The sequence below is a fragment of the Leuresthes tenuis genome, unplaced genomic scaffold, assembly GCF_036924035.1.
Source record: "Leuresthes tenuis unplaced genomic scaffold, fLeuTen1.0.hap1 SCAF_5, whole genome shotgun sequence".
Taxonomy (NCBI): domain Eukaryota; kingdom Metazoa; phylum Chordata; class Actinopteri; order Atheriniformes; family Atherinopsidae; genus Leuresthes; species Leuresthes tenuis.
Window position 1 is genome coordinate 31,969,360 of NW_027325359.1, and position 26,861 is coordinate 31,996,220.

Consider the following 26,861-nt stretch of genomic DNA (forward strand, 5'->3'; position numbering starts at 1 on the left):
TGTTTTCTTTGCTGTTAGAGTTAGTGTTGCAGACGTGGCCTTGCAAGCGCTTTCTGTATCTCTTTTATCCTATTTTCTTCCTCCTCCCTGCAGCTTAGACACAGCATGTTAAAGCACCAGGCGTCATTACTTATGATCCAAAGACTAATTTATCAAATCTCAGCTCAGTCTGCCGTTTAAGCCACTGATTCTGCACCATCTTCCACCTGTTCTCCCTCTTCTTCGGTTCTGCCTTTCTCTGTATTATCATTCTTTCTTTATCCCCCCTACCGTTACCGCACCTCCACCCAGTTTCCATCCACTTCATGGAAGAGAACGCAGAACGGGTCCGACTTGGAGGCTACATCTCGGTCCAGAAGGTTGGCTGCGGTGACGGACAGCTCGACCCGAGTGATGCAGTGCTGAGGTCCAACACTGCGGGTCTGACCAGCAGGGGCCGAGCCCAGTGTGTAGGCCATGATCTGAGGTCACGTCTCTGAGGGAAAGAGAACAGGTAGAAATAAGTCCAATGACCCTGAGTTTCAAACATCCCACACTGGTGGCTTCTCAGCTGATCATAGGAACTCTTTGAGATGTCTTATCATTGCAACATTCTGAGCATTTGGACACATAAAGATCAAAACAGCAGGCTTCAACTGGTCCTCAGCAGAACGATCAGGAGAAACTGACAAGCATGTTGAGCCAGACATAGTAAGCAACCTTTCATCCATTAGACTGTTTGAAAACCAGCTTCTTTAACCATTTTTTTTAAGTTACATTCAATCCAAAGTGTGCTGCTATAGAAAATAAATCTTGTTTCAAAACACTGGTTGTCATACTTACCCCAAATACACCAAACAGGCAACTATTAGACCAGAACTCCAGAAATGCCCCATCTAGAACTGGGGTAAACTAATTTAATGTCACGATTTGTATTTTTTGGTCATGTTTTAGGTTTTTGTCTAAACTTTAGGGCTGCTTGGTGGTGTGGTGGTTAGCACCATTGCCTCACAGTGAGAGTGTTCCAGGTTTGATCCCCAGCTGGGGCCTTTCTGTGTGAAGTTTGCATGTTCTCCCTGTGTATGTGTGGGTTCTCTCTGGGTACTCTGGCTTCCTCCCACCCCCCAAAAACATGCATGTTAGGTTAATTGGTGTCTCTTAAATTGCCCCAAGGAGTGAGAGTGTGTGTGTGGTTGTTTGGCCCTGTGATGGACTGGACCTGTCCAGGGTGTACCTTGCCTCTTGCCCAATGAAAGCTGGGATAGGCTCCAGCACCCCTGCGACCAATGGATTAAGCAGGTATAGAACATGGTCTAATCTTTAGTTTTGCCATGTTTTCCTCAGTCACTCTTACCCTGCCATCAGCTTCCCTCACGTCACCTGTGTTTCTCCCCTCAGTTGCACTCAATCACCTATCACCCTCCTCAGTATTTAGTCCCCAGGTTGTCTCATGTCCATGGCCAGATCCTTCGGTCATAACGGTGGTGTGTGGCGTGGTGGTGAGGAAGGACCCGGATGCAGATATTCCAAAAAATAAAACTTGATTTATTTAAACAATCCAAACAAAAGGCGCGGCTGAGCCGGAATACAAAAAACACTAATCTATGAAAAGACTTGACAAAACAAAACCTGACTTTGACAGCAAGAGTGACTTTAGCAAGGATGACAAATGTTTGCCTTTGTGAAGAAAAGCAGCACCGTCAGTGAAAATTAGTGCGCGCCCCGGTGCCCATCATTGCCAACCTGAACTGAAGCAGATAAAAAACCTGCGACTACAGCACAGTCATGTGACACGGGCCTGAGTGCCAATTAAACACCTTCACATAGCACTCGAAATCCAACGTGTTAGGGTGTTAGAGTTAGGAGAGGCGGTGTTCTTCTCCGAGATCAGTCTTCAAGAGGTAGAGAGGGATGCACCGACAAATGAGAGCAGTCTGGACCTGGTTGGAAGGGTTGGCAGTACATGAGAGGAACGCTGCGGTCCAGAAGGAGCACAGGTAAAGGTAGCTGCTGGGCTGAAACACTGAAGTCAGTCTGTAGGCAGGATCAATGACTTGAGTTTGATTCAAGCAGCCATGGGTAGCAACTTCAGCTCGTTCAGTGCTGGAGGGACATGTGACCTTTTTGGTTGTTGCAAAACCAGATGTGCTGACATGTTCTGGACCATCTTTCTTGAAAGAATGCCCATTGAACTAGGATTCAAATCTTTACCCGACTTTCCCATTTCAGAGAGCACAGATAGCAGGATGGGGTGGTTAACAACATGACAATTTATCCGTAAAGTGTAAGAAACCAGTGAGAATTATTATTAAAAGCATCTCAGATTTTGTCTTTAAATGTCTTGTTTTTTTCAAACAAAGAATCAAAAACCCTAAAATATTTAGTTAACTGTCATTTTAGAGGCAGGAACTGGTAAAAAATTGACCCATCTGTTAGTTATCAAAACAGTTTAAAGCCCTTTAAATTTGTGTTTGCTGTCTATTCAACTGATTTTTCAACACAAAACTACAGCAAAGAAGCATCATGATGTAGTTGTTTTCAACTATAAGTTCCAAAAGCTTTGAACAATGCCAATAAAAGTAAAAACAAATCAACATTTTTAGGTAATCTGTGTCCAGCAGCAGCCGAAAATGAGATTATCGTTTGTCTTTACAAGTCTGACATTTTACAGGAGCCAGTGTTTTTTGTTTGCCATTGCAAGCTAAAAAAAATCATAAATTACTGGAAACACTGCTGTGGAGGGAAAATAAGATGCTGGCAACACACTGGGGGTGTGTATCTGCTGCAGTCATTCATAGAGGCTGATTAATACAAAATGCTGTTACAGAATGGTTTGACATTTGTTGAGGCGAGGCAACATTTTCAAGTCTTACATATTCGCATCAGAAAGGCAGGAAGAAAGTACAAAAGTGAGTCTGAATAATCAATAAGTGCCTGTTACAGTGAGTCACCTGTGGTGTCAGAGCCACTCGAGACTTCAGCCTAATCAGACTAATGATCCCGTTAGGCTAAAAATACCCAATGAATGAGAACAAAACACATTAAGCCACACTGGATGGGACATGGCTGCCCTCAGAAGACCCCCGATCACGGCCAGGATTAAACATCACACACGTGCAGTGCCCTGAGACCAGATCAAAGCCACCGCAGAACCACCGAAAAAGAGAATGGACAGGAAACACACACTTATGCATGCTGAAACACTTCCTTGGTGTATCTAAACTGTTTGTTATAAACAAAAACAGCTTTCCAAAAAATAAACCCTCATGTCTACACAGGTTGTTTTGTTCTCACCGCGGTATGCTAAAGGATGCTGTCTGTTGCTAAGATACAAATGTGTCATAACCAGTGCTCCTCCCGTCCACTCCTGTGATGTCACACCGCTGGTGGTGATGTACAGAGAACACCAGCATCTTTGTGTGCTGACTCCATCGTTCATATTTGGTGAAAAGGCTTGTTTGGTCTGGCTGAGACACTTTTACTCACTTGCTCATCGCTAATGGATTCATTCAGTGTCATTCACTCCTGTGTTTACAGATAAAATTAACAATGCTGCTCCATCAAGGGGCCGGTTACAGAGGAGACAGTGAGATAAACTCACTGGTTTGACAGATAAACAGCGCTTAGATTTAACAGGCAGAGCCAAACAAACAATACTGAAATATAACTTCATATATTAAGTTATAAAGCAGCTGTAAATTCTATAAAAGGAATCAGGAGATACACACACATTCCTCATTTGTTTCAGTTGATCAGATCTGAGTTATGAGCTATGAAGCATCTTTTCCTCGACGCAGCGAGCACAAAAGGTTAATCTAACCTTAGCCTGTGGTTCCCATAAAGTTAGACTGATTAGAATCATAAACTGATGTTTAGACAGAGTTTTCATGACATCATTCAGTAGCAGAACGTTCCCTAAAGGTTTGGGGAACTCCAGCGTTCTCTCAGTCGTGTTGTGCTCTTTACACAAAGTTACTAATTGGTTGTATTTTGTCAGACCAGCGCAGTCATAATTAAAGCAGTCTGATTAAATACAAAACTTTTTTGTCCATCTTATTCAAAGTCGTCGTTCACGTTGTCAAAATCTGATAAATATCCTGCCATGCTGCACAAAACTAGCAGTAGCAAACTACGTGTGAAGTTAGTCGACTGTCACAGAGCACGGAGTGAATGAGGTGTGCTCCAGGGGGGCGTGTGGATGAAGTGGTCCCAGTAGAGTGCCTGTGTAGAAATCCCTCCGTTAGCTCTCCTTTAGCTGCAAGTAGCCACATAACAGCAGCTATGAGCTAACACAGCTATAGCACACGTTCATTCATTCATTCTTCTTAAAGTATTGGTGAAATAAAGACAGATAATGCCTTATTTAGAGGCTGCATCGTCTAAGCCCCGTTCACTCCGTTATATGGATCTCGAGTCATCTAAATATCTTCCGAAGGACGCCGACTTTCGCCAAACTGTTCTCGGTGAGTATCTCATGCCAGAAATAAGGTCTAGGTTTAAAAATACTCGAGTTCCTCTTTAAGGGGGAATTCACAGGGATGCAATGCTTTAACTCGAAGATGGGCGGTTCAAACTGTTGCAACAAGTTAGGACACGTTTCATTTCAGGCATTTTGATTGGCTGAAGTGGGCGCTGTCTCTTGAAAAGTTGAACAATTCCAAACTTTCCATCACAAGTTACACTTTCAAAGTAATGGACCCAGAATTCAATACACCAACGCACGACGTAGCCTCCAGTAAAGTGCACGAGAAACAAGAGCTCTGAAGGGTGAATTGGGCTTTATTGGCACACCACTTAGTAAATGCATGGAGGGAAGAACTATGATCAGGATGTTGTTGTCAGAGTACCTGACAAGGTAGCTGCTTTCCTGATAGGCTGCAATCTGTATGAAGCATGAGGGAAAGGACAGGGCCCTAAGGAGAGCTAATGCTTGATGTGATGTTTTAAGTAAATCAGCTGAAACTGCTGCGTTTAAGCACCTGGGCGGTCAGGTCCTGAAATCATGACATAATTTAACACTGTCAACATTAGTAAAAGTTTTTACAAAGGAAGGTAGATATAAATGTTAGAGGAACGTTAATAAAGGTTGTCCAAAGGTTGTAAAATTATAGATACAATCACTGAAAATGCACCAGTTTCCACAGCTAAGTAAATAAAACAGGAGTAAATAAATAAGTAGAAACAGAAAATGTTCTTGTTGGGAGCTACAGTTTCTGTGCGAAAGCATCCCAAGAGGCCTACACAAACTATACCAACACAATGAACCTGGTACCGATCCTGCTGAAGACATCCACACCTCAGTCACTCTCCCACAGCCATCTCTCTGCAGGAGGAGACCCTCTGAGGGCGGCTCACACTTTACTGCACACGCTCATTAAGTCTAATTACACGTCCTGTCCGCTGTTTTGGTGGAAAACTGCCCCAATAGTAATGAAGAGCAGACTGCAAACAGCAATCATACAGAGATGTGTCAACTTGAACTGAACACTGATCAAACCCCCCGCTGCAGAGTGGGCTTTGTTTCCTGTTCTATTAACATGTGAGATTTTCATCAAAATGTCAGTGATCTTTTCCACATCCTTCCGTTTTTAAACCGCAGTCTGAATGCACTTTTGACTCTTGTGCGTCTCTACAGCTCCTCTGCGCCTTTTCAAAATCAAACAAAACACCATCCTGGAGTTAAATCTCCACAAATGTACATCACAAAAGGAACAAAACGTCGAAACTGACTCACCTCAGTAAATGACGAGCAACTTCTAAACCGTTTTCCACTTGACAGTTTCTATAATTACTACGCAGAGTAAAGAGGAAGAAAAGAAAGCTCAAAGGCACTTTTTCTACAAAGGAGTAAAAACTGGAGTTGACATCTTCAGGATGAGGTTGAGTATCCAGGGAGGCGCAACAGTGTGTGTGCGTAAATCATCCACAGAGCCCGGACTGCGCTGTCTGCAAAGCGCAACGGACGGAAAAAGCTCCATCAAGTTACCAGCATCAGCTTCACACCGGAAGTACAGCACGTTTTCTTTAGAAATAAAAGCTCCAATTCAGATAGAAGAAAAGCGCTTCCGTTTGAGGTTAAATCTGTGAGCAGGTGCCGGTGAATCCAAGATATTTAATGTCTCGTCTTGTTTGCTTAATTCTATTTGTTCATATAAATTAATTTCCAGATTTCAGGCTACAACACATTAAAAAAAAATTGGATCCAGCACCCTCTTCTTCCTCAGCCAGGCCTTTGGAATGTGTGCAGAATGTGGTTTTCCATGGTCTGCTTGAACAATGCATGGACGTCCCTGGAAAAGATGTGGCCTTGAAGGCAGCATATGTTGCTGTAAAATCTCAGTGAACTTTTCTGCATTAATGCTGCCATCACAGAAGTGGAAATGAGCTTTGCCGAGGGCCCTGATCCAACCCCATACCATCACAGAGCCTGGCTGCAGGGACTGGATGCTGCTTTTGCTCTTTGCTCCATTTCTTCCAACAAAGATCTGGAATACTGATGGGTCTGACCACAGTACACGTTTCCACCGTGTGACGGTCCATCCCAGATGCCTCCGAGCCCAGAGAAGTGGACGCCGCCTCTGGACGAGGTTAACATCAGGCTTCTTTTCTGCACAGTGAAGCTTTCGAATGGAACTCTGTATTGCAGTGCTTGACCAAGGTTTCCACAGTAATCCCTTGTCCATGTGCTTCTATCAGCTATCGATGAATGAAGGTTCTTGATGCAGCGCCGTCTGAGGGGTCAGAGGTCACGGGGGTCCAGCTTAGGCTTGCTCCCTTGTCCTTTACACTGAAACTCCTCCAGATTCTTTGAATGCCTTAATGATATTCTGTACTGTAGAGGGAGAAATATGCAGATCCCTTCCAGTCTTTCTCTGACGAACATTGTTTTTAACATTTCAATGATTTTCTCACACATTTGTAAACAAACTCGAGATCCTCTGAACGTCTTTGCATCTCATAAACTTAACATATAGTGAACGCTGCTTTGGTAACAAACGTTTGAAATAATGTTTTTAGGTCATTACTTGCCCTAAATTGTTTCCCACCTCACAATTTTTGGAATATGTTGCAGCCCTGGAATGCAAAAACAGATGTACACAGTCAAATAGATGACTATGGTAACGAGAGTCCAGACAGAAATTGTTAAATTTTTACTTCATGTGTTTTATTTCTTGTTCATAGATCTTCATGTTTGAATTTTAAATTGCTTTTAAAATGCCGGGGTGAGTTGAATGTCTGACAGAAGCTTGATGTGGCAGCAATTCTGATCCTGGGAAATTGATTTTGACCACTTTAAAAGACAATATTAGACTTATAGTTGTACAGTCTCTGCACGTGTCCTCTGATGGTCACGATGCATCTGTCAAATAAATCGAAGCAGCACAAGTCGTATTCAATTCAATTCAATTCAATTTTATCTATATAGCGCCAGATTACAACAATTGTCATCTCAAGGCACTTAAGTAATATAGTCCAATTCAAGCCAATTGGAATTCAATTCTGATTCAATTCAATTCTGGTATTCTGGTGTTGCTGTTCGTTGTTTATTAGTTTTTAATGATTTATTTCATTGCTTCATTTGGGGGAGGTTGATCAGATAAGTGTTTTGTTGTCGTTTGTTGTAGGAGTTTTTCCGTGGTGAAACGTTTCCATTTGGGGGGACGCTGGCGGAGGTCAGAGGCCGGTTGGGGACGAGCAGTCGGTGACGATGAGATCCCACTCGGAGCTGTTTTGTGATGCACTTTTAGTTTAAACCAGTATTATTATCAGAGTGAGAGCGGCTCGCAGTCATGAATCTGTTTTATTTTGTTGTAAAAGGCCCATCGCCCCCCCACCCACCCCCCTTTCTTTGCTTCTTCTTTGGTTTCGGAGGAGGGATGCTACGTCAGGTCACCTAAACTGGAGCTTGAGCGCGTTATGTGCTTCATAAATGGTAGAACTGAGGATTATTTTGTGAAGCCTGTCAGCCATATACATAATTTTTTAATCTTTTAATAAGTTTTTTGTGGGGGAAACTACTGACACTGACTACTAATGTACATTTCCACCTTTTGGCCATTTTCAGTATTACAACCACTGTTTTTTCACATTTAAATTTTGCTCCTTGTACCTGAGAGTTGAGCGATTCCTGAGTAAGTCCAGATATAAAAGCTCTTAATCCTTGCTAGCCACTGTGAGCGTGTGTGGAGTTAACTCTTATTCGTCTTATTTTGAGAGGATATCGTGCATCTGATGGAGTATTTCTAAAATGTGTTGGGTGATAAACGCTGGAAACAACATCATCTTTAAAAAGATTTTCATTTTACACACAATGCTGCATTTGTTCTATCAAAGAATCAAACATCTTAGAAAATAAAATCATATTCATATGCAGCTTCTGGGAGTACTTCAGAGCTGATTTAGCTTATGCACTCTTCTTATTTAACTAAAATGTTGAATGCATAACATCTAACAGAAGAATATTGTTTTATAGAATGTAAAAGTAAATATCCAGAATCCTTTCAAAGCACCACTAATCACTCTGTCCAGCAGCACAAATACGTTTTATATAAAAACATACAACTGATTTACTTACTGTAAAAGAAATGCTGTGTTGTAAATGTTGACTATATTTTAAAATGAAGAAGTGTGGGCAGTTTGCTGCTGTTAAGGAGCACCTCTGACCGAAGAGCTCCATCACAACTGCACCACCAGATTTAACCACAAGAGGGAGCCATAAGAACATATATGAGGTCCTCACTGTGGGCACCTGTGAGGTCAACATGCAAAATATGCAAAACCTGCAAAAGGTGCAAACAAGCTGGCTTCATCTTCTTCACAAACTCGATGTCAATGATGAGTAAAAACTGTAAGATGTTTAAAATTGTGTGTATTAAACATTTTCAGTGGATTTTGAGATGTAGACAGACAAAAAGCCTGTTAAAATGTTAAAAAAAAATCAGTATCCATCAGTAAAATCAGTTTTGTTTAGTTTATGCTCTGTTGGCATATCAAAGAGCTTCATCTTTTAGCATTTAAGATTACAGAAATGACAAGAATCAAAATCAAACTTCAGCTAACTGTAAATATAGAAATAAAGAGCTCACAATATGATATCTGAATAAAGACAAAAACTGCAGTTTGCGGGAACTCACATCATGACCTGAACACAAAACTAAAAACTCAATCCAGTGTCAGTGAGAGAATGGATGGAAGAATGGAAAAGAACACAATAAGCTGCTTGAGTTTCATGATTCAAAGTGAGAAACTAAAGAAATCTCACAGGGACGTCTGTGACTGCTACACAGTGAACTGTTCCCTGTTTTGAGACGTTAAAAATACACAGTACCTAATAATAAATGCCAATATCGTTTCAGAATGTACAAAGTGAAAATGAAAAATCTGTATGAATGACAGATAAATAATTAAAAACATACATATTTCTTCTTTTCCAAAATCAACAGCAGAAATAAATACGCAGTTTTGATAGAGACCACAACCTAAAATGATGATTTCTGTCCTGACTGAGAGTTTGTGAATAATTGTGTTTTCACTTATGTGGCCTCTAATGTAAACACACCACAGTGCAAAATGACTCATTAAATCAGAGTCTACATACATATCTAAATGAAATATCCTCTGTCCCGGCCGCTGACACATAAATCAGGGCGGCCTCTCGTCTCGCAGCAGTTTGGACCGGTGGAGTAGCGTGCACGGACCCCAAATAACAAGCACTCTGTGTCTTTTAATCACAGATGGATGGATTCTGGAGAACCTCTCTAATTCAGTGATTCCAAAATGCTCGTAATTATTGTGAGATTATTGTGCTGTATCAGGGCAAACACAGAGTTACCTAATGGCGAGGAAGACTTTTGTCACAGGTGTGGTACACACCGTGCACGTAATACTCAAAACTCAACCCAATCATCGCCACACCCAGTGTGGAACATAAAATCTGTGAAAAAAGTTGGCACCAGAGTAAAAGGAAGGTGCTGCATCATCGGTTAATTACACCTCTTTACTTTAGTGAAACTTTAGGCTGATAAGTGCAGTCATACTCAAAAACATCTGCTGTCTCACTCCGTAAATAACACACTCAGCTGTGAACCTGTGCTTTCATTCAGGGTTCAGTAGAAAATCTCTATTCTTAAACTCAGAAATGGAAAAAAAATTAATTTCAAACGGAGGGGGGGGTGTTTCTCCCATGGCTGCTCAGCAGTTTGGGGCAGAAGCTGCGTTATCCAGCTGTGTTTCACCTCTGCAGACGCTGATGGATGCTGATTTCGTCTTCACTGCCCAGCAGCACAGATCACATTAGGTGGATGAGAAATTCAGCCTCTTCTCCTTCTGACTGAGCTTCTGGGCTTCACTTGTTGACACTTTGTTCCTCCACAACCTGAAAGCACAGAGGTGGAAAACTGGACATTTTCAACACTAAAGGAGTAAATAGAAAACAGGGCACATAAACAAAGAAGGTGCTAAAAGTACAGGTGTGACCGTGTGAGCTTTTATGAGCACGCTGACCTGATGACTTCCGGAGCAGGGCAGGACCTTAATGCTCTAACAAGGGCCTCCACTCCTATCACACTCACACTGTTGCTCTCCAGACTACAAGAAATAAACACAGGCAGACTTCATAACTTTGAGCATGGCACATAAAGTTAGAGTGAAGCATATTTTAAGGAACATCTAAAATATGCTAAAAGACAGAACTATGTTGAAGTGTTGAGTTGGATTACCCACGATGCATTAACTCAGAACAACTCTTTCCCCAAATGAATCACATCTGAGCAGTTTGGTTCGGTCAAAACAAATCCATCTTACTTCAACCCTAAACATTAATCTCATAGGGGTTCGTGCATGTGGGCTTTATCAGACTCACTCTATGCGGGTCATCTTGTGGCAGAAGGGCAGAACTCCACCCAGTTCGAGCGCCACATCGTCACCGCAGTTATTCCATCCCAGACTAGAACCAGAAGAAGAGAACTGATGAATGACGGCTTTAACACTGTGCTGAAAATGTATGACGATCAGTGCATGATGTCTGGCTTGGTCACGTTGTTTTGCGACAGTGTCTACAGTTACAGCAGTTTCACGTCTTGATCTCATCAAACCAATGATACCATTTAAAATGTCACCTCTACTAATGAGAGGTCACATGATTAAGACCAGCTGTAAAGGTTTTTAAATACACAGAAGTAATAAATAAACTTTACCTACATGTGCTACCCCATCAGTTTATTGGCTTTATGCTCATTTTTCAATCTTACCCCACATCCTGTAGGAGGGGACAATGAGCCAGACTGGCAGCGACGGCACTTAGCTCAGAAGTCCCAACGGAGGTCAGACTGATAGTACAAAAGAAATAATCGGTACATCGAGTCACACAGCAGAACTGTAATTCTCAAAGAAGTAAGAGCAACGGGACTTACTTAATCCTGCTGAGTTTCTTCAAGCTCATTACTGCTTTGGACAGACTTACGGACCCCTCATTCCCAAAACGGTTTTCTGAAATACTAATAAGACACACGTTTAAGAAGAAAAACACCTCGGATTAACTCGAGTTGAAGAGGTAAATTCTGTGTGTGCAACTTACTCTAAGACAGCAAGCTGTGTTAGTGATGGGAGAACAAGGGCCATCCTGGCTGCAGTAAGGTCACCGAGACAGTTACTGGACAGACTGGAGCAGAAGAAAAACAAATATTTTAACTCTATTCTGCTCTTCTACAAATACACAGAAACAACTCCACAAATCGAACATGAAAATGAGTAAAATATTCACACAAAGATCATAAATAGGCTTATAATAAGTGCTGATTGGATCTAAATGTTACAGAATTAGGATTCTTAACTGTATGATTAAGAATCATTTCACAAACAGATTAAAAAACACTTTTTTTTAAAGTTCACTTGCTTCACGTCTCTTCAGGCTTTTTTACTGATGACGTTTGTTGTTTAGGAGGTCGCAAGATGCATGTTAGTTTGGAATTTGGAGCACAAATAAAGCAGGAGGATGTAGCAGGGAGAGACACCAAGCTAACCTACACCTGTACAGTGGAGGTAGCAATGAAGGCTTTGATTTTTTGATACAGACTGAGCCAAAGTAAATCACATCATTGCAGAGTAAAACTGTACAAAGACACAAAGCTGAAAGTTGAGGAAGCCTTGGCTCAAACATTTTCATTACCAAAGAGGAAAAAATAGACATTGTTGATGCAGTTGCAGCATATTTATTAGAGGAAAGCAGTGAATGTAATCATCTATGATGGATTTGGACATTTTGTATCATTAAAAACCTGATTTACCAAAGATTTTACTACATTTGTGCCACTTTTTACCAAAACACTAAGTGTTCTGAACTGATTTGGAATTGAAGTGATTCATAATCAAATCATGACCTCAGAGACGGGAAATTAACTTATGTGATAGTTATGGACAGCCTTACTAAATGTGAACTAAGCCACACACACCTGTAGTTCACATGTCAGCCATTACAGAGTGTTACGCTGGTGTTGTCATGATTAATGGCAGAGCTGAAGGTGGGAGAGGACCCAAACGCAGGACAGGTGATTGAAAAGGAGCACTGGTTTATTAAACTAACGAAAGGTGCTGCTACAGCAGGACTGAAAATAAAAGCTCTAACTAACAGAACAAAGAGGACTGACAATCCAGCACTGAACAAAGGAAAACCTGGAGCTGAGGGAAGTGATAACAAAACAAGGATCAGGTGTGGAACTGAAACTGAAAACCAAGTGTAGAAAACTGCAGTAAAGCTAACGGAAATGAACCAAAGGACAGGATCTTACCAGAATAAAACAGGAAACATGAATAAAAAGGAAACCCACGTGTTCCATAAATAACATGCAGGCATGAGACCTGTATAAAATGTTCTTACTGGAGCTCCTGCAGGTGGCTACAGCTCCTCAAAGCATCGAGCAGCTTCTCTCCTGACTGGTCACTGATGAGATTCTTTGGGAGACTGGAGGACACACAAGAAAAATGTAGGCAAGTTAAGTATTTGGACACAACAACCAGATGTCAGCCATATGTTGTTGTTTTAAAAAAAATAGCTTTAAGAGTTCTTAAATTGTTTGAATGCTGACATCACATTGTGTTCTGAAATAATCCAGATTTCACTAAATAATAAATAATGACTCTCTAATAATTTGCAGCTTGATTGGAATTCAGATTATTTGTATGATCTCCAACTTTTCTGTGTGTGTACGTATTGATTCAAGACGGGCTCCAAAAAGTACTCATGAGGGAGAGTGACAGCGACAGATCAAGGAAGACAAAGGTCACATGCTCTGGTGTTTGAGTTTGCTCTGTCCGTGAGTGGCTGGTGAGAAACTTTGAGCCAGATTCAACACATGACAGTGAACCATCCAAATTAAGATGGGATTTGACTATAAAACAAACAAATATATATGTATTTAAGAACAGAGCTCTCAGGCTTGAAATATCAACATAGACATAGTGTTTTTTGCACTGATAGAACACAAAAAAAGATTGTAACTAGACGACATGTAATGGATACTTTAGCTGCAATGCCACACACTGAGCCAAAAGACCTTATGTGGTTGTCAGTCCAACTTAGGGAGGGAAGCCCCTGCTGCCCAGAGGGAACAGCTGGTCTCTTTGAACAGTTGGTGTTTTTAAAGAGGGGGATGGAAGTCCAACAAAATGGTCAAGACTGAGTTACATTTACATCACAAGAGTTTGACCACACAGCACATTTATAATCTTTAGCTACAGCTTAACAATACTCTTGAGTTGGGTTGAGATAGCAAAGCAGTAGATTATTGAAAAGATTAAGTTGTTTGTAGTGGTTTATCCATCAATAAAACACCCCATTAAAGTAAAACTTAGATTGTATTATGATCAACTGACTTGATCATAATACAGCATAATACAGCAGAACAAGTACTTATAAACATGATGAAACAAACTAAAGACACACTTTAAATCAAACTAAGTTAACAACTCACAGCATATTATGTATATTCAACTGGAATAAATATAATCCGAACATTCACAACAACGGCATCGTGATGGTGTTACCTGATCTTCCTGAGCTCCTTCCAGATAGGAAGGACTCTGGTCAGCTGTTCTATCCCTTTATCAGCCATCCTCCAGCACCCCAACCTGAGAAAAACACATCCAACCCTGCTGAGGTCAACTTCTTTCTAAGATAACGACAAGTTTGTTACATTTGTGAATGTGCAGCACACACTTTGTAGATGGAAAAGAACTCACTCTAACTCTTGTGTTTGAGTGATTGCCTCCATGCCAGCCAGGAGATCCAGCACACAGTCAGCTTCTGCTTTTATTATTTCATTCAGCCTTTCACACACAAACACACACATGAAATCTTATGGTTAAACCAGAAAATCTTCTTTGAAATGGTTATACTAGTTGTAGAGATGTTTCATCTACACTGGGGGTAACTCTAGCTATGCTGAATGAAGAGCCATCTCGGATGATTAAGATTTACATCTATTTAAATCTGATACGCATTTCTGGATTGTATAAACAAATGCTGGCTATGTTCTGAGGTCGCCCTTTGTACTTTACACCTTCACACTATGAATAAGATGGAATGAAAAATGATAAATTCTCCCCACCCCCAAGGGGAGACGTGGGACTGTCAAATTAAACCCTAATAAAATACTATTAAGTTATCTGGAGCTGATGACATGCTGGTATTACTAGCTGCAGCAACAGTGGCTGCAATGTGAGCTGTGAGCAGTGTCTTTGGCAGCAAAGGAGGGAACAATTGCATTACGTCGTGCATAGCCTGAATTATTAGCGCGGTGCAGCCATGAGCCAGTAAAGTGTGTCAGTTTGGCTGCTGCGGATGAAGCAAAGATGTCTGCCAGTAGCAGGCTTAGCTCCATGTCGTAAAATCTGTGAGTAACAAGTTTATGTGTTATAAAATGGTTGTGAACTGACTGTGAACTGCCATGCAGAACCGGACTGTGGAGTTAAACCACAAAACAACCCTGGAGAAGAGCTCAGGCTCCACAGTAATAAGATGACAATGAAGTGGACTGATTTTCACTCAGCAGATCAATCAGTTCAGTGATCACTTTAAAGTGGGACGTTGTACAAACTTACACCAGAGACAGCTGGGATTAAAGAATAAAAGAATAGAACACTTTTACTGGTGAACTAGGCTAGATGAGGCATTCTTTCTCCCTTATCTTCATCATGCCAAGAACTGGTGCAGCATTGTCAGCAGCAACAGCCACTAATAAGAGGCACTCTTCGTTATTTATTGCAACTTCTTTAAAACTAGAAAGTGAGGACAGGTTTTTATATTAAAACTGTTCTATTCAGATTTCAGATGTAAAGTTCTTGGTTCAGTTTTTACAAACTTAGTTTTGTTCATTAAGATGGATAATTTGTTCTGGTGTAAGACAGAGAACATTAATTATTATTTAACAATTTGAAACTTAATTTTATGGCTATCATAAATCAACTGTTGTGCCAAACTAATGCAAAATGCGATGTCTCAAAAGCTAAGATGCTGATTATTTTAACGCTAAACTTAATTAACAATATAGAATAGGGTTAATAGTCTGGAAACAAATGTTTTTACACATAACAGGCTGTTTCTTACTTGAGGCTTCGTACAGAGGTGATATTTCTGAGCGCTTGTGCCAAACACATTTGGCTTTCCTCATTCAGCTGCACAGAGTCAAGACTTGGGGATAACACAGAAACACAAATGAATACACAGAGATCATAAACATGCATTCATTAACAGTTCATAACAGTTCATGTCTTACCAAAGATCTTCCAAACTGACGCACTGAGTCAGTGCATCGATGAGCTGCAGCCCTCCAGCTTCTGACCATACACAATGGGACAGACTAAAGTGGAAGATTTAAATGGAATCATTCATATACTGAACCAGCATATTTGAAATGTTTTACCCAATCTTACAATCTTATACGTTCAAATTCTTAACATTATTCTTTAGGACAATAGCAATTATAGCTACTTACACAGTAAAAACAGTTTAGATAACACTTAGATAAACCATTCTGTACACCAACTTGTAAATGCTTACTTCAGTGATCGAAGGCGGGGCAAGAATGTGGACATACACTGAGCCGCTGTGTCACTAATCACATGACCTGACAGACTGGGAAAGATAGTAGGAAAGACTTATTCCACAAATTAGGAGAACATCTGAACAACAAAATTAATCAAAGATTAAACAATAAGTCAATCAAATACATTGTCAAAATACATTATGATATCTGAACAGCTCAACAATTAATGCTCTGATCTCCCAGGTCCTTGAACGACTCATGGTACACTAACGATAAAGAATGAGACAACAGAACAAGTTTGTTTTCTTACTTTAAGCACCGAATGGATGCAGACTGCAGGAGGGTCTGTGAGATCTCCTCAGCCACAGAAACTATACTCTCTTTGATTCCAACACTGCAGAGGATAAAGCAAAGTGCTTATCATGCAAAGACCTTTAAAAATATGTCGGTTAAAGAGTTACATGTGAAAACGTTCACCTGAGAGAGGTGAGATTTGGCAAGCTGGGCAGAAGGGAACAGAGAAACTCAGCTCCATCAATGTCGAGTCTGTTGTGGGAAAACCTTTAACAAGTTGGTACAAAAAATAATTTTAATTATTCCTTGAATTTTGTGGTGTTCATATTATGTTTATGCATCAAATAGAAAGCACTAACTCCAGCTTTGTCAGCAGAGGACATTTTTGGATGATGCTCCCCATAGATACGAGCTGGTACCCCACAACAGCGCAGTCCACAAGGCTGAGGAGAAGAGAGATCACTGTTGAACACTATCCTCATAAAAACAGGCTTTGTGTAAGATGACATTCATTTTATGTCTTTGAGGCTAACAAAGACTAAATGTGCCAAATGTCATCATCTAAAAATGAAAAAGTACCCAATATTTGTTGCCATTGATTGAGGTGGAAGTTCAGATGTAACACTGGAGAAAGACAAAGAAAACAAACAAAAAGCATCATCAGACTGTGTCCTTTTGCACAGAGCATGGTTGTGAACATCTTCCAGCTTCAGTTTAAAAAGAAGAACACTGTCTGCTGAACATGGGTGCAGATCCCAACATGTCCCCCCCAGTTTCTGAAAAACACGAATTGTCCCCCCCAAGAAAAATACCCTAAATTATTCAAAATTGAACAAAATGTATTTTCAGACTTCACATTCTTCACATTTTAGATTCACATCAAGAAGATATGATTGAAATGGTGGAACAAATAAAATTTGACAAATATATTTCTGTGTCCACATTCCATCTCTGGTCTCCTCCACTACAATGCAAATGAATGGGTAGTTTCTCACATCAGCGTCTGTATGTATTACGTCCCTGTGTCAGCGGGAAATGGTCCGTCGGTCAAGGACAAGATCGTCAGTGTTTTTTACACTTATAAACTTATAAACTGCACATCGGTCTGCATCAGCCATCTCAGACTGAAGAACAGGCTCTCACTGGGACATGGGCAAAAGCATTAATGATGACACGATTCAATCGCTGAGTACGAGCTCGGTACAATCTTCGCCCCATTCAGAGAGGCTGGGATCCGCCTGACCCTGGATTCACACCGAGCGCAAAGCCAGCGACGGAAGTGGCCAGTTGCCATTCTTTTCCAATGTATGAGAGCGAAGAGGCGCCGCAAAAGTGAACGTGGCGGTGAGAGTTGCGAGCGGTGAGTGATGCGGAGGGGGCTTAATGCCCCGATGTATCCATGACAGATTTTGGAATCCAGTGCACACATAAAGCGCACCGGATTATATGGCGCACGGCCGACTTTTGTGAAAATTTAAGGCTTTTAGGTGCGCCTTATGGTGCGGAAAACACGGTACTTTTTGAATGACATGGCGAGCTTCTACGAAGTTGTGGAATCGAAGACTTTGTCACCTAACAGAGTCAAAGGGGCTACACTGTTAGGTGAGTTATGAAGCACATATTCTCCAGATTTTTAAAGAAGACGTTTCAGTCTACGTTAAACTTCAGTCTGTCACCACCCAATCCTGACATCAGATCTCCACCCCTGCTGCTGAATTAAATGTTTCTAACCTGATTGATGTCAGCTCAGTGGTTTTCACCAGTGACAGGTGCAATATTCTGTGGTGAATCCTAAAAGAATCATATTGACAGTGTTAACATACATGCTGTATATGATGATTTGGGGCATTCTGCAGGGAGTCTGAATATTTTTCATGGAGTTAAGAGTTTTTATGCATCACCTGATAGTTTGAATGTTGCTGTTCAGCTCCAGACAGCGACACAACAAATGCACAGCTTCCTCAGCACTGATCCAAGACTCCTCCACGCTGATGAAAAAAAAGCAAACGGCAACACATTATTTCAACAGTAAAGTGTTAGTCATCTGTTCAACATTAGTATGTTTAATGAACAGACTGAAGTTTAACGTAGACTGAAACGTCTTCTTTAAAAATCTGGAGAATATGTGCTTCATAACTCACCTAACAGTGTAGCCCCTTTGACTGCTCTTTAACTCTTTGACAAAGTCTTCGATTCCCTCTAACTGCAGCAAATTGTTCTTGAACCTGAACCAATCACAATAAAAACACTGAACAACTTCACACACTCAGGCTATAGAGCCAGGACCTGAATCAGTGGATTTACCTCTGATCAGGTTCTGTTACTGAAAGCTCAGTTAAAAATAGTATTTCTAACCATTATATAAGTATTAATTTATTCACTGAATACTGGGAAAGTGCAATTACATCATTTCCTGCATTTCACCCAAAGAAACTAATAAAACAAATGAATGCGAGGATGCTCTTACTGCAGTTTGGTCAGACTGGGACAGCTGGACACAAGCTCTGCTAATCTGACCAGATGATCAGGCTTCAAATTGCTTTCTCTGACACTGTAGGACAAAAAAAAAACAAAAGTCAGAATTGAGGAATGAAAAAAATGATTACATAAGGCTGAACAGTATAATTGTTCATTCTAAGGTGCACTGAAACCTTTTTATTGTAACACCACACTGCACACTAGCAGACTCTCTGATGCCAGTAAAGGATGTGAAACTGCTGTAACTTGTAGCTGCATGAAAATCCCCACGGGTATAGAGGGACATGGGGAATGTTTATGCTTGCTTAAGATGATAAAGAGCTTTATCACTTCCTGTTTGCTTCAGTTATATTGCTAAAAGTCTTAATGTACAAAAAAACCCTTCGGACTGATATTTAGTGAAAAACCCGAGCGCATGAGTGAGACATCTTCATCAGAAGCAGCTTGTTTATGCATCCACACAAACAGAACACATAACTTAAATTTCTTTACAACCTCCCTCTGAATTCAAAAAGAAAACGAAATAAAATATATTGTTGTCAAAGGTCTAATTCTTAATGTAATCTGTCCATAGAACGTAACAAAATGACTCCGGCTTGCTCAGGATGTGATCTACATACTTTAATTGTCTGTGCCTGTGATGAGGGTTTACACTAAGTACTGAAACTAGTAGCAGGTCCAAACATCTGCACATGCCTCAAGCTTTTAGTTTTTTTAGTAAAAAAAATAGGAAACCCTCACACACAATACAGTGTTAAGCACATCAAAGGGACACAGTGGTATTGTGGTAACAGTAATACTTACCTCAGACTTTTTTCACAATCTCCACTTTGTCTGAACCAGATGAGACATGTTTTGTCTTCTCCCAAACTACCAGCAAACACACCACGTACAAAGATAGACAGAAATGGATATGTCATTCATTCAAAAAGCCATTGATTTTCCATCTGTGTTGACTGTTGTTTGCTGAATACTGTAGCACAGAGACACACCTGACTTCCACATCAGAAACATTAGTGCAGGTATACAGTGTGCTGGCCACATCCAATATGCCCTGCTGGGTCAGTCTGTTGTTACTGAGACTAAGATTAAAAAGAAAAAAATAATCTATTGTCACAGGTACAACTACTGTTAAAGGTTGATCTCAGTATACTTTTTACTTTTCATCTAAAACTTAAGATGCAACTGAAAGAGGTACGTCAGTATCCACATAGCTTACTTGACATAGCTGCTGATTTTAAGCCTTGGTAGAAAATCCACCAAAACCTTCACGCTTTCTTCTTCCAGTTGGTTACCTGACAAACTGCAGTCAAAAGGAAGACAAGGAATGCATCAGTTCAGTACATGAAAGCACATAAGTATGCATGTGCACATCGGTTTGTAATGTTATGAGTAAGAATACGTTTTTCTGTGTGTGTGTGTGTGTGTCTCATACTCAAGATAAGACAGTTGCTGGCCCTGCTGCAGGATATCAAGGAGTCTCTTCATTAAAGCAAGGTTTTCGAAGCAAAAATGTGTTAACCTGTGTGCACAGATAGAGAAAAACATTCAGCTATAGAGTCACTTATTCAGCTGATTACTTGTGGTTCAGAGTTACTGTCAAACTTCTTTCTTCCTCTTTACCTCCCCCACTGCAACTGTCGTTAATTTCAAATAATTTTTCATACCAACCACATGGCAGCTGGACTAAAAGAGAAACTAAAAGAAGAAAAAGTCTGAAGCTGCGTGACCAATTAATCCTGAGACAGTCTTAGAAGGGAACACACTTTGTGTTTTTAAGACATATCAGTAGACTGATAAGATAAGGTGACGTGATAACAGACCTGCAGCTCACTTGTTGTGCTGTCACTTCATTGAAATTGATGAAGGATTCACTCTGTGGACTAAATGGAGAGTTCAAAGCAGCGATTAACAAAAAGTCATCAATCACAGATGTAAATATAAATAAACATAGAAGATTCAAAGAAATTCTATAGTGATTTATCTGTTAGTTATACCGATAGCTGTGGTTGACTGAAGCGAAAAGCTAAAACTTTTGAAGATGATATTTTCTTTTCATGATGAAAGCAACACAAGTTAGTGCAGTACCTGAGTTCCACTGATGTGACTCTCTGGTTGTCAGTCAAACAGCTGATCAGTATCAGTGCATCACTTGTGGATGTGATGCTATTGCTAACACTGAGGATAAAGAGAGGGGACGGTTAATTTACACAAACCAAGCAGGTGCTGATAAAATCTTTTCAGTCATCCTAAACCTTGATATAGTTTTATCAGTTAGACTCTGCTTTCAAGAACTGCTTTCAACTAAAATGGTAATTGCCAGATAAAATAACTTTATGATGGAAAAGTCTGGAAATCTTTAACCTGTCCTATTTTCACCTATTACTATTTAGGTGAAAATTATTGACAAGCCATGATGCCATCAACCACAAAAGAGCACCAATTGTCCTGGCAGACAAGTATTTGACAAAATTATGAAAAGGATCTCATTTTTGGAAGGTCTTGCTCTAAAACCTCATGACAAGTGAGGTGTGGCATGAATAAAAAGTGTCACATAATGTCTGGGGAGGGGAGTAATGTTCCAAAGCTAAAGTCGAGCCACAGATTTCACAAAGTAAATCCTACACCAACAGCGTCTTTTCTTGGAACAAAAAATGCTGTTCCAAGAGCAGATAGATCTCTGGTTGTTGTTATTCTCTATTTCACTGCACTTTTTAAATACTCAAGCATCAGATGAAATGACTGTTAAGTGCTGAGATGTTACTACATATAGCTCTGGTTTTCCTGCAGCTCTGATGACCCAAATAAATGGTTACAACTTATTAAAACTGGATGTTTTAAAAATATTACTCAACAATAATGCCTGGAAAAGGAGAAACTGCTGTGTGCATCCTTTCCATAATGTTGGAGATATATTATATTATGTTCTGCAACAGATTCCAAAACAAAAACGACTTCCATCATGTAACTTATGAGGTTGTGAGAACTGCTCATGCTCAAACTAAAACGTTGTCCATACACAGCTCATACTGTATAATGTCCATGGTGATGTTAATCAAAATTAATATGTGTAAGTCTTACTTGAGTCTCTGCAGCGACGACATCTTTGGCAACACTTTGAGCAGATTCTCAATTGCTCTGTCAGCAAATGAGCAGCGAGAGAACCTGACACAACACGAGTACATAAATGTATGTCCGTTCAACCATAGATTTAAAAAATATACAACAATTCAGCTTACTCTAACTCCAAATAGGAGCGACATTGGACCAATCTTCTGCATACTCTGGTTATATCTGATGGTAGGAGGCTGCTGTTCTGCATTCTGTAAAAAAAAAAGGACAATTCTTCGTTACAGTGATGCCGGAAGAGTTTTAAATAAAACTGTCACCACTGCCTATTTATCAGCTTTCTCTACCTGAACATCTTCATCTGCTCTTTGCCATCACTAAAAAAGGAGAAAAAGAAGTGTAACATAGAACCAACTCATTAACAAGCAAATCAAAATAAAGACAGAAATATTAAGAAGTTTGTTAAGATGAGTTTTACAACCTTTTGTGCAGAATCACCTGGTCTTTGCCTCCATTACTTAATAAACAACAGCACAGAAACAGATCAATTAATTGTACATTTAAACACAAACACTTGCCTGCTTAACAGCATTTGGTAACTGCCACATTTCATACAGCTGTTCTCTGTTACTGCTCTGATAAAATAATTTAATGGCTGAAATGCAAATCATCTAGTACCTGATGTGAATTTGTGTTAAGCTTGTATGTGAGCATAAAGCACCAGCCAGCATTACGACTCCGTCCATGCTGATGTTGTTGTTACTGGAACTGAAAAAGAGAAAAACAGAGTCAGTAAGACAAAGTGTTTTGCCTGAATAAGACATTCATGCTGTAGATTGCTTTAGTGTAAACAAAGCATCTGTTTGGAACCGGTTTGGTGAGATAACAGCGGTGATGCTTTTTCCAGCTGACTTTGCATATTTAACAACACAAAGCAGAGTCTGTAAAGCAGCAATAGTAAGAAATTCAGATACTAGATTCCTTATACTTGTATGTCAGTATTTTGATATTCATTTAGCTAAAAAGCTCTAGTAGGTAGGTTTTACAACTGTTACAATATAGTCATTATAACTGGTGAACTTACTTAATTTCCTGGATTTTGCTGAAGCAAGTCATGACATCCAACAACTTTTTCAGACCTTTGTCACCCAAATGGTTAAAGGACAAGCTGAAGATAGAGAAAAGGGACTTACTTTCAGAGACAGAAGAATTACACAGAATTATACAGTACAACACAAGAGTGCTCCCAAATATGAAACCCTTGAGTAAAGTTGGACAGAAGAAAATAAAAACACTAAAAATCTTATTGAAAGTCATTTAACGTGGCTGTTGCCATGGTAATGGAACACAAATTACATCTTTTCAAGGCCACTTTTAGCATAATTTAGAAAAAGCAAATCCTCTTTATTTTGCATGAAAAACTACGTGTCCATAATCTGAAAGAGAGTAAACACAGGTTTACGCACAACAAACTGTCATAACTGACATAAAGTACACGAGTCATTAAAGCAGCAACAGTTACATGTATGGTGCACACTGATTATAGTCTGGACACTGTTGTTTTCAGGCTGTGGTTCCTATCCCCATTTGCATTTCAGTACAATAACTCTCTGACCCTGTAGTTAGAATACACCCTCAGCATAAACTGCACAACAAAAGGAAGGTCTGGACTACATTTACATTGTAAATGTGTACTTTTGTGCTTTGGTTTTGATTATATTTGCATATTCATGTTTTTCGTGTATCTTACTCCAGGATAGTGAGATCAGAAGAGGTTCCCAAACTTCTCCAAACTTTATCCAGATCAGCAGGCAGCAGATTACAGCAGTTTAGACTGACAAGGGCAACAGCTTCGTGAGTATATGCACAATTTTAATAAGATTCAACAACCTACCAAGCAAGCTTGAACAACATTCCTAGCAGAACAGGTGAAACACTTCATACAATCTGTTGGTTTCCTTAGCTAGGATATTATTTTTTGAATTGGCTCCATATGAATTAATTGGATTATGATTACAATTAATTGAATTCCAATTGGTTTGAATTGGACTATATTACTTAAGTGCCTTGAGATGACAATTGTTGTAATTTGGCGCTATATAAATAAAATTGAATTGAATACAAACCATAGCTTTTTAGACATTTCAGTTGCAGGCTTCTCTGTCCCTCCAGGGAACACTATAGACACCTGGAGAGGTTTTTGTAGTCTGAAACATAAAGCAAAAATACAGTTAAAAAGCAGAGGGGATGACTACTTTTGTGAATTTAGATAATCATTTTCTATCCCAGCAGTCACTGGGCAAGAGGCATGCTACACCCTCGACAGGTCGCCAGTCCATTACAGGACCAGACAGAGACAAACAACAAGCCACGCTCACACTCACTCCTAGGGTCTGTTTTAGAGCCACCAATTAACCTGACATGCATGTTCTTTAGCAGTGGGAGGAAGCTGAAGTACCTGGAGAGAACCCACACATACACAGGGAAAACATGCAAACTCCACACAGAAAGGCCCCAGCCAGGATTTGAACTAGGAATTCAACTATAGCACACATGCAGTGTTCATTATTTGTATTTTTTGTACCTGACAAGCAGCTCCATCACAGAAGAACAGTCAGACAGCAGAGCAGTCAGAACCACCAAACAGTCCACTGATAAGCAGCTGTCATTCAAGCTGAGAAAAGACAGTGAACACAAACAGCTGATAACACTCTAATGCTTCACACAGTTGTTTAAACGTGTCTATTAATCATTAAAAATAAAACATTGCACCAAATGCGGTTGTAAATTTGAGTGTAGCAGAATTAGAGCCTTACATGATCTTTTCAGTGATGCTGAACTTTGGCACAAACTGAATCAACACCCTCAAAGTTTCCTCATGCCACTGGCCTCCAGACAGACTACATTACACACAGAGAAAGTATAACATATGCGTCACAAAGTGACACAATTAGCTGATAGTCAGATAAAATATCAGTTGTGGTGACCTGCTTACATTGCAGTTATTTAATAGTTTAAATTCATTTTGCAGAAAGTAAACAAAGGACAAAAGAGTTAGTCTGCTTCATTCAGTACAGCTTTACTCTGATCTGTGTCTTTACTAAAACTGCACAGGTCTATTTAATATTACTTACTCCAGGACAGACAGGGCAGGACAGTTAGCCAGTGTCTTGACAAGGTTTTTCATCTCAGACTTACTCCACTTCTGATTCAACAAGCTGGAAAAAATTACACCGTAATTATAAAAATATAAAACGAACTATAAAAACCTGCAGCTATATGACTCCACCAACTAATCTCAGTCAATTCTGTGTTATGGTCCTGAAAAACAGCAAGGAAAGTGTTTTTGGAGAAAATGATGTCATACTTAAGTTGATCTCTGATCATATGAATGCAAAATTCAATCATCAGATTACTTTATTCAACCCAGGTCGTTTGTGTTAAATTGTCATGTTGGCACATAAATTATGGCCAAAGGCGTGTTTGAAATCTAAACAGACTTTCGTATTCAGTACATTTAGCTATAATATCAATGCTACGACACAGTTCCTCTCACATATGAATAAAGTACTCTGTCTGTGTCGTAATACAGCTTAACTCACAAGCTAATTTTTAGTTCAGATTAAGTGATTCCCAAAACTCAAGGTAACTGCTATTCTGCTTACATCCATTTAACATCAAAGAAAGAGCAAAGTTCCTCAAGGAAACTGACAAAGCAACAAAGTTTTATACAGCAATCAACATGTGATAAAAAACGTATTGTGTGTTATCTTACCTGATAGTTGACGCTTGCTTAGTTTTAAGGCTGCAGACAGGAAAACCAAAATGTCAGAATCTTATGCTCATTGGTACTTTTTATTTGTTTTATCCAACCACAAAACTCACCTATTTATATCTGATTTTTGAGAGAAAGTTACTGTAATTTCTTTTATCCCACTGCGAAGGCAAAGACAGAAATATCTGTTACATCATAAGTGTTTGGACTAGATTTAATTTTGACAAATTATTTTGATAGACTGTAATCTGTGACCGAGAAGATATTTGTGGCTGAGATGCTTTAAATGAGCTTGTATAGTGAACTGTTACCGGCACTGTGCATGTGTGTGTGTATGTGTGAGTGAGTTTGGTCGTACTCTGCATGAACATGTTGGATGTTAAAACAGGAAGACATTTTCCCAACGAGACAGTCCAGTGCTCTCAGTGAAGTGTTGTTTCGTCCCAGCCTGCACAAACACAAGAACGTCCGCAAATACAAATCTTCCAGAAGCAGCAGAATTGAGCTACTCTACTGAAATAAAAGTCCATGAGAAGTATGAACATACGTTACTGAGGCCAGGCTTTGTAGTTTGGGAAAAGATTCAGCTACGTGCATGATTCCTTCATCCTGCAAATTGTTGTCACTGAGACTGCAACACACACACAAAACAGCAAACATTAGCCGAGTTAACTTTTAGTCGTGCAAACACCTGTCACAGTTTTATCAATGGGTGAAAGACAGAAAACATACTTGATCTCAGTGATGTGGGGAGAGTTCTGGAGACCAGACACCAAACTCAGAGCTCCTGAGGCAGTCAGACTGGCACCACAAAACCTTGTGAAGAAAAAGATTGACTCATTCAATTCAAGATTAGTTCTACATTTCTATCAGCACAAAAAGAAAGTCTGAAACTTACTCTAGCTTTTTCAGAATTTTGAATTCAGGCAAAATAGACGACAGCTTTTCTGCAAACTTGTCACCATACTTGCGGCTGCGAAAACTGAAAAAAAAACCAGATGGATACAGAACGTATTAATATAACTATCAATAAATACAACATATTTGTTAAATGCACAAAAAAAGAAGATGTAACAGAACCTGAGAATTTGTTTGTTCTTAAGGTCAACCTACGATGTTGCCTGTCTCAGACACTAGTTAAAGAAATCTTAACATTTTTCCTGATTAACAAAACTCAAGTAAAAAAAAATATATATATATATATCCATGGAATATTTACTTTATTT

The 26,861-nt window shown here is 39.8% G+C and overlaps 2 protein-coding genes across 2 annotated transcripts in view; both read right to left on the bottom strand.

Moving 5' to 3' along the window:
- The window catches only part of cpne2 (copine II), a 58,567-nt gene extending 52,640 nt beyond the window's left edge, over positions 1 to 5,927 (bottom strand). Inside the window, exons 1-2 of the mRNA XM_072386671.1 lie at positions 5,714 to 5,927; positions 282 to 475 (exon numbers count right to left, since the gene is read on the bottom strand). Coding sequence (XP_072242772.1) covers positions 282 to 458 — 177 coding nt within the window. The 5' untranslated portion in view covers positions 459 to 475; positions 5,714 to 5,927. The remainder of the gene's footprint in view (positions 1 to 281; positions 476 to 5,713) is intronic.
- Positions 5,928 to 8,934: 3,007 nt separating this feature from the next.
- nlrc5 (NLR family, CARD domain containing 5) overlaps positions 8,935 to 26,861 on the bottom strand; it is a 30,877-nt gene continuing 12,950 nt past the window's right edge. Inside the window, exons 14-56 of the mRNA XM_072386675.1 lie at positions 26,534 to 26,617; positions 26,368 to 26,451; positions 26,183 to 26,266; positions 25,994 to 26,083; positions 25,746 to 25,796; positions 25,636 to 25,665; positions 24,995 to 25,078; positions 24,677 to 24,760; positions 24,445 to 24,534; positions 23,987 to 24,067; positions 23,611 to 23,694; positions 22,945 to 23,028; positions 22,539 to 22,628; positions 22,342 to 22,377; positions 22,208 to 22,237; positions 22,031 to 22,114; positions 21,873 to 21,956; positions 20,880 to 20,969; positions 20,615 to 20,674; positions 20,227 to 20,313; positions 20,011 to 20,094; positions 19,784 to 19,873; positions 19,596 to 19,661; positions 18,781 to 18,864; positions 18,455 to 18,538; positions 18,215 to 18,301; positions 18,045 to 18,104; positions 16,893 to 16,937; positions 16,673 to 16,756; positions 16,497 to 16,580; positions 16,330 to 16,413; positions 16,034 to 16,108; positions 15,750 to 15,833; positions 15,581 to 15,664; positions 14,215 to 14,301; positions 14,020 to 14,103; positions 12,854 to 12,937; positions 11,555 to 11,638; positions 11,391 to 11,474; positions 11,229 to 11,306; positions 10,841 to 10,924; positions 10,483 to 10,566; positions 8,935 to 10,354 (exon numbers count right to left, since the gene is read on the bottom strand). Of these exons, the coding sequence (XP_072242776.1) occupies positions 10,273 to 10,354; positions 10,483 to 10,566; positions 10,841 to 10,924; positions 11,229 to 11,306; positions 11,391 to 11,474; positions 11,555 to 11,638; positions 12,854 to 12,937; positions 14,020 to 14,103; positions 14,215 to 14,301; positions 15,581 to 15,664; positions 15,750 to 15,833; positions 16,034 to 16,108; positions 16,330 to 16,413; positions 16,497 to 16,580; positions 16,673 to 16,756; positions 16,893 to 16,937; positions 18,045 to 18,104; positions 18,215 to 18,301; positions 18,455 to 18,538; positions 18,781 to 18,864; positions 19,596 to 19,661; positions 19,784 to 19,873; positions 20,011 to 20,094; positions 20,227 to 20,313; positions 20,615 to 20,674; positions 20,880 to 20,969; positions 21,873 to 21,956; positions 22,031 to 22,114; positions 22,208 to 22,237; positions 22,342 to 22,377; positions 22,539 to 22,628; positions 22,945 to 23,028; positions 23,611 to 23,694; positions 23,987 to 24,067; positions 24,445 to 24,534; positions 24,677 to 24,760; positions 24,995 to 25,078; positions 25,636 to 25,665; positions 25,746 to 25,796; positions 25,994 to 26,083; positions 26,183 to 26,266; positions 26,368 to 26,451; positions 26,534 to 26,617 (3,337 nt within the window). The 3' untranslated portion in view covers positions 8,935 to 10,272. The remainder of the gene's footprint in view (positions 10,355 to 10,482; positions 10,567 to 10,840; positions 10,925 to 11,228; positions 11,307 to 11,390; positions 11,475 to 11,554; positions 11,639 to 12,853; positions 12,938 to 14,019; positions 14,104 to 14,214; positions 14,302 to 15,580; positions 15,665 to 15,749; positions 15,834 to 16,033; positions 16,109 to 16,329; positions 16,414 to 16,496; positions 16,581 to 16,672; positions 16,757 to 16,892; positions 16,938 to 18,044; positions 18,105 to 18,214; positions 18,302 to 18,454; positions 18,539 to 18,780; positions 18,865 to 19,595; positions 19,662 to 19,783; positions 19,874 to 20,010; positions 20,095 to 20,226; positions 20,314 to 20,614; positions 20,675 to 20,879; positions 20,970 to 21,872; positions 21,957 to 22,030; positions 22,115 to 22,207; positions 22,238 to 22,341; positions 22,378 to 22,538; positions 22,629 to 22,944; positions 23,029 to 23,610; positions 23,695 to 23,986; positions 24,068 to 24,444; positions 24,535 to 24,676; positions 24,761 to 24,994; positions 25,079 to 25,635; positions 25,666 to 25,745; positions 25,797 to 25,993; positions 26,084 to 26,182; positions 26,267 to 26,367; positions 26,452 to 26,533; positions 26,618 to 26,861) is intronic.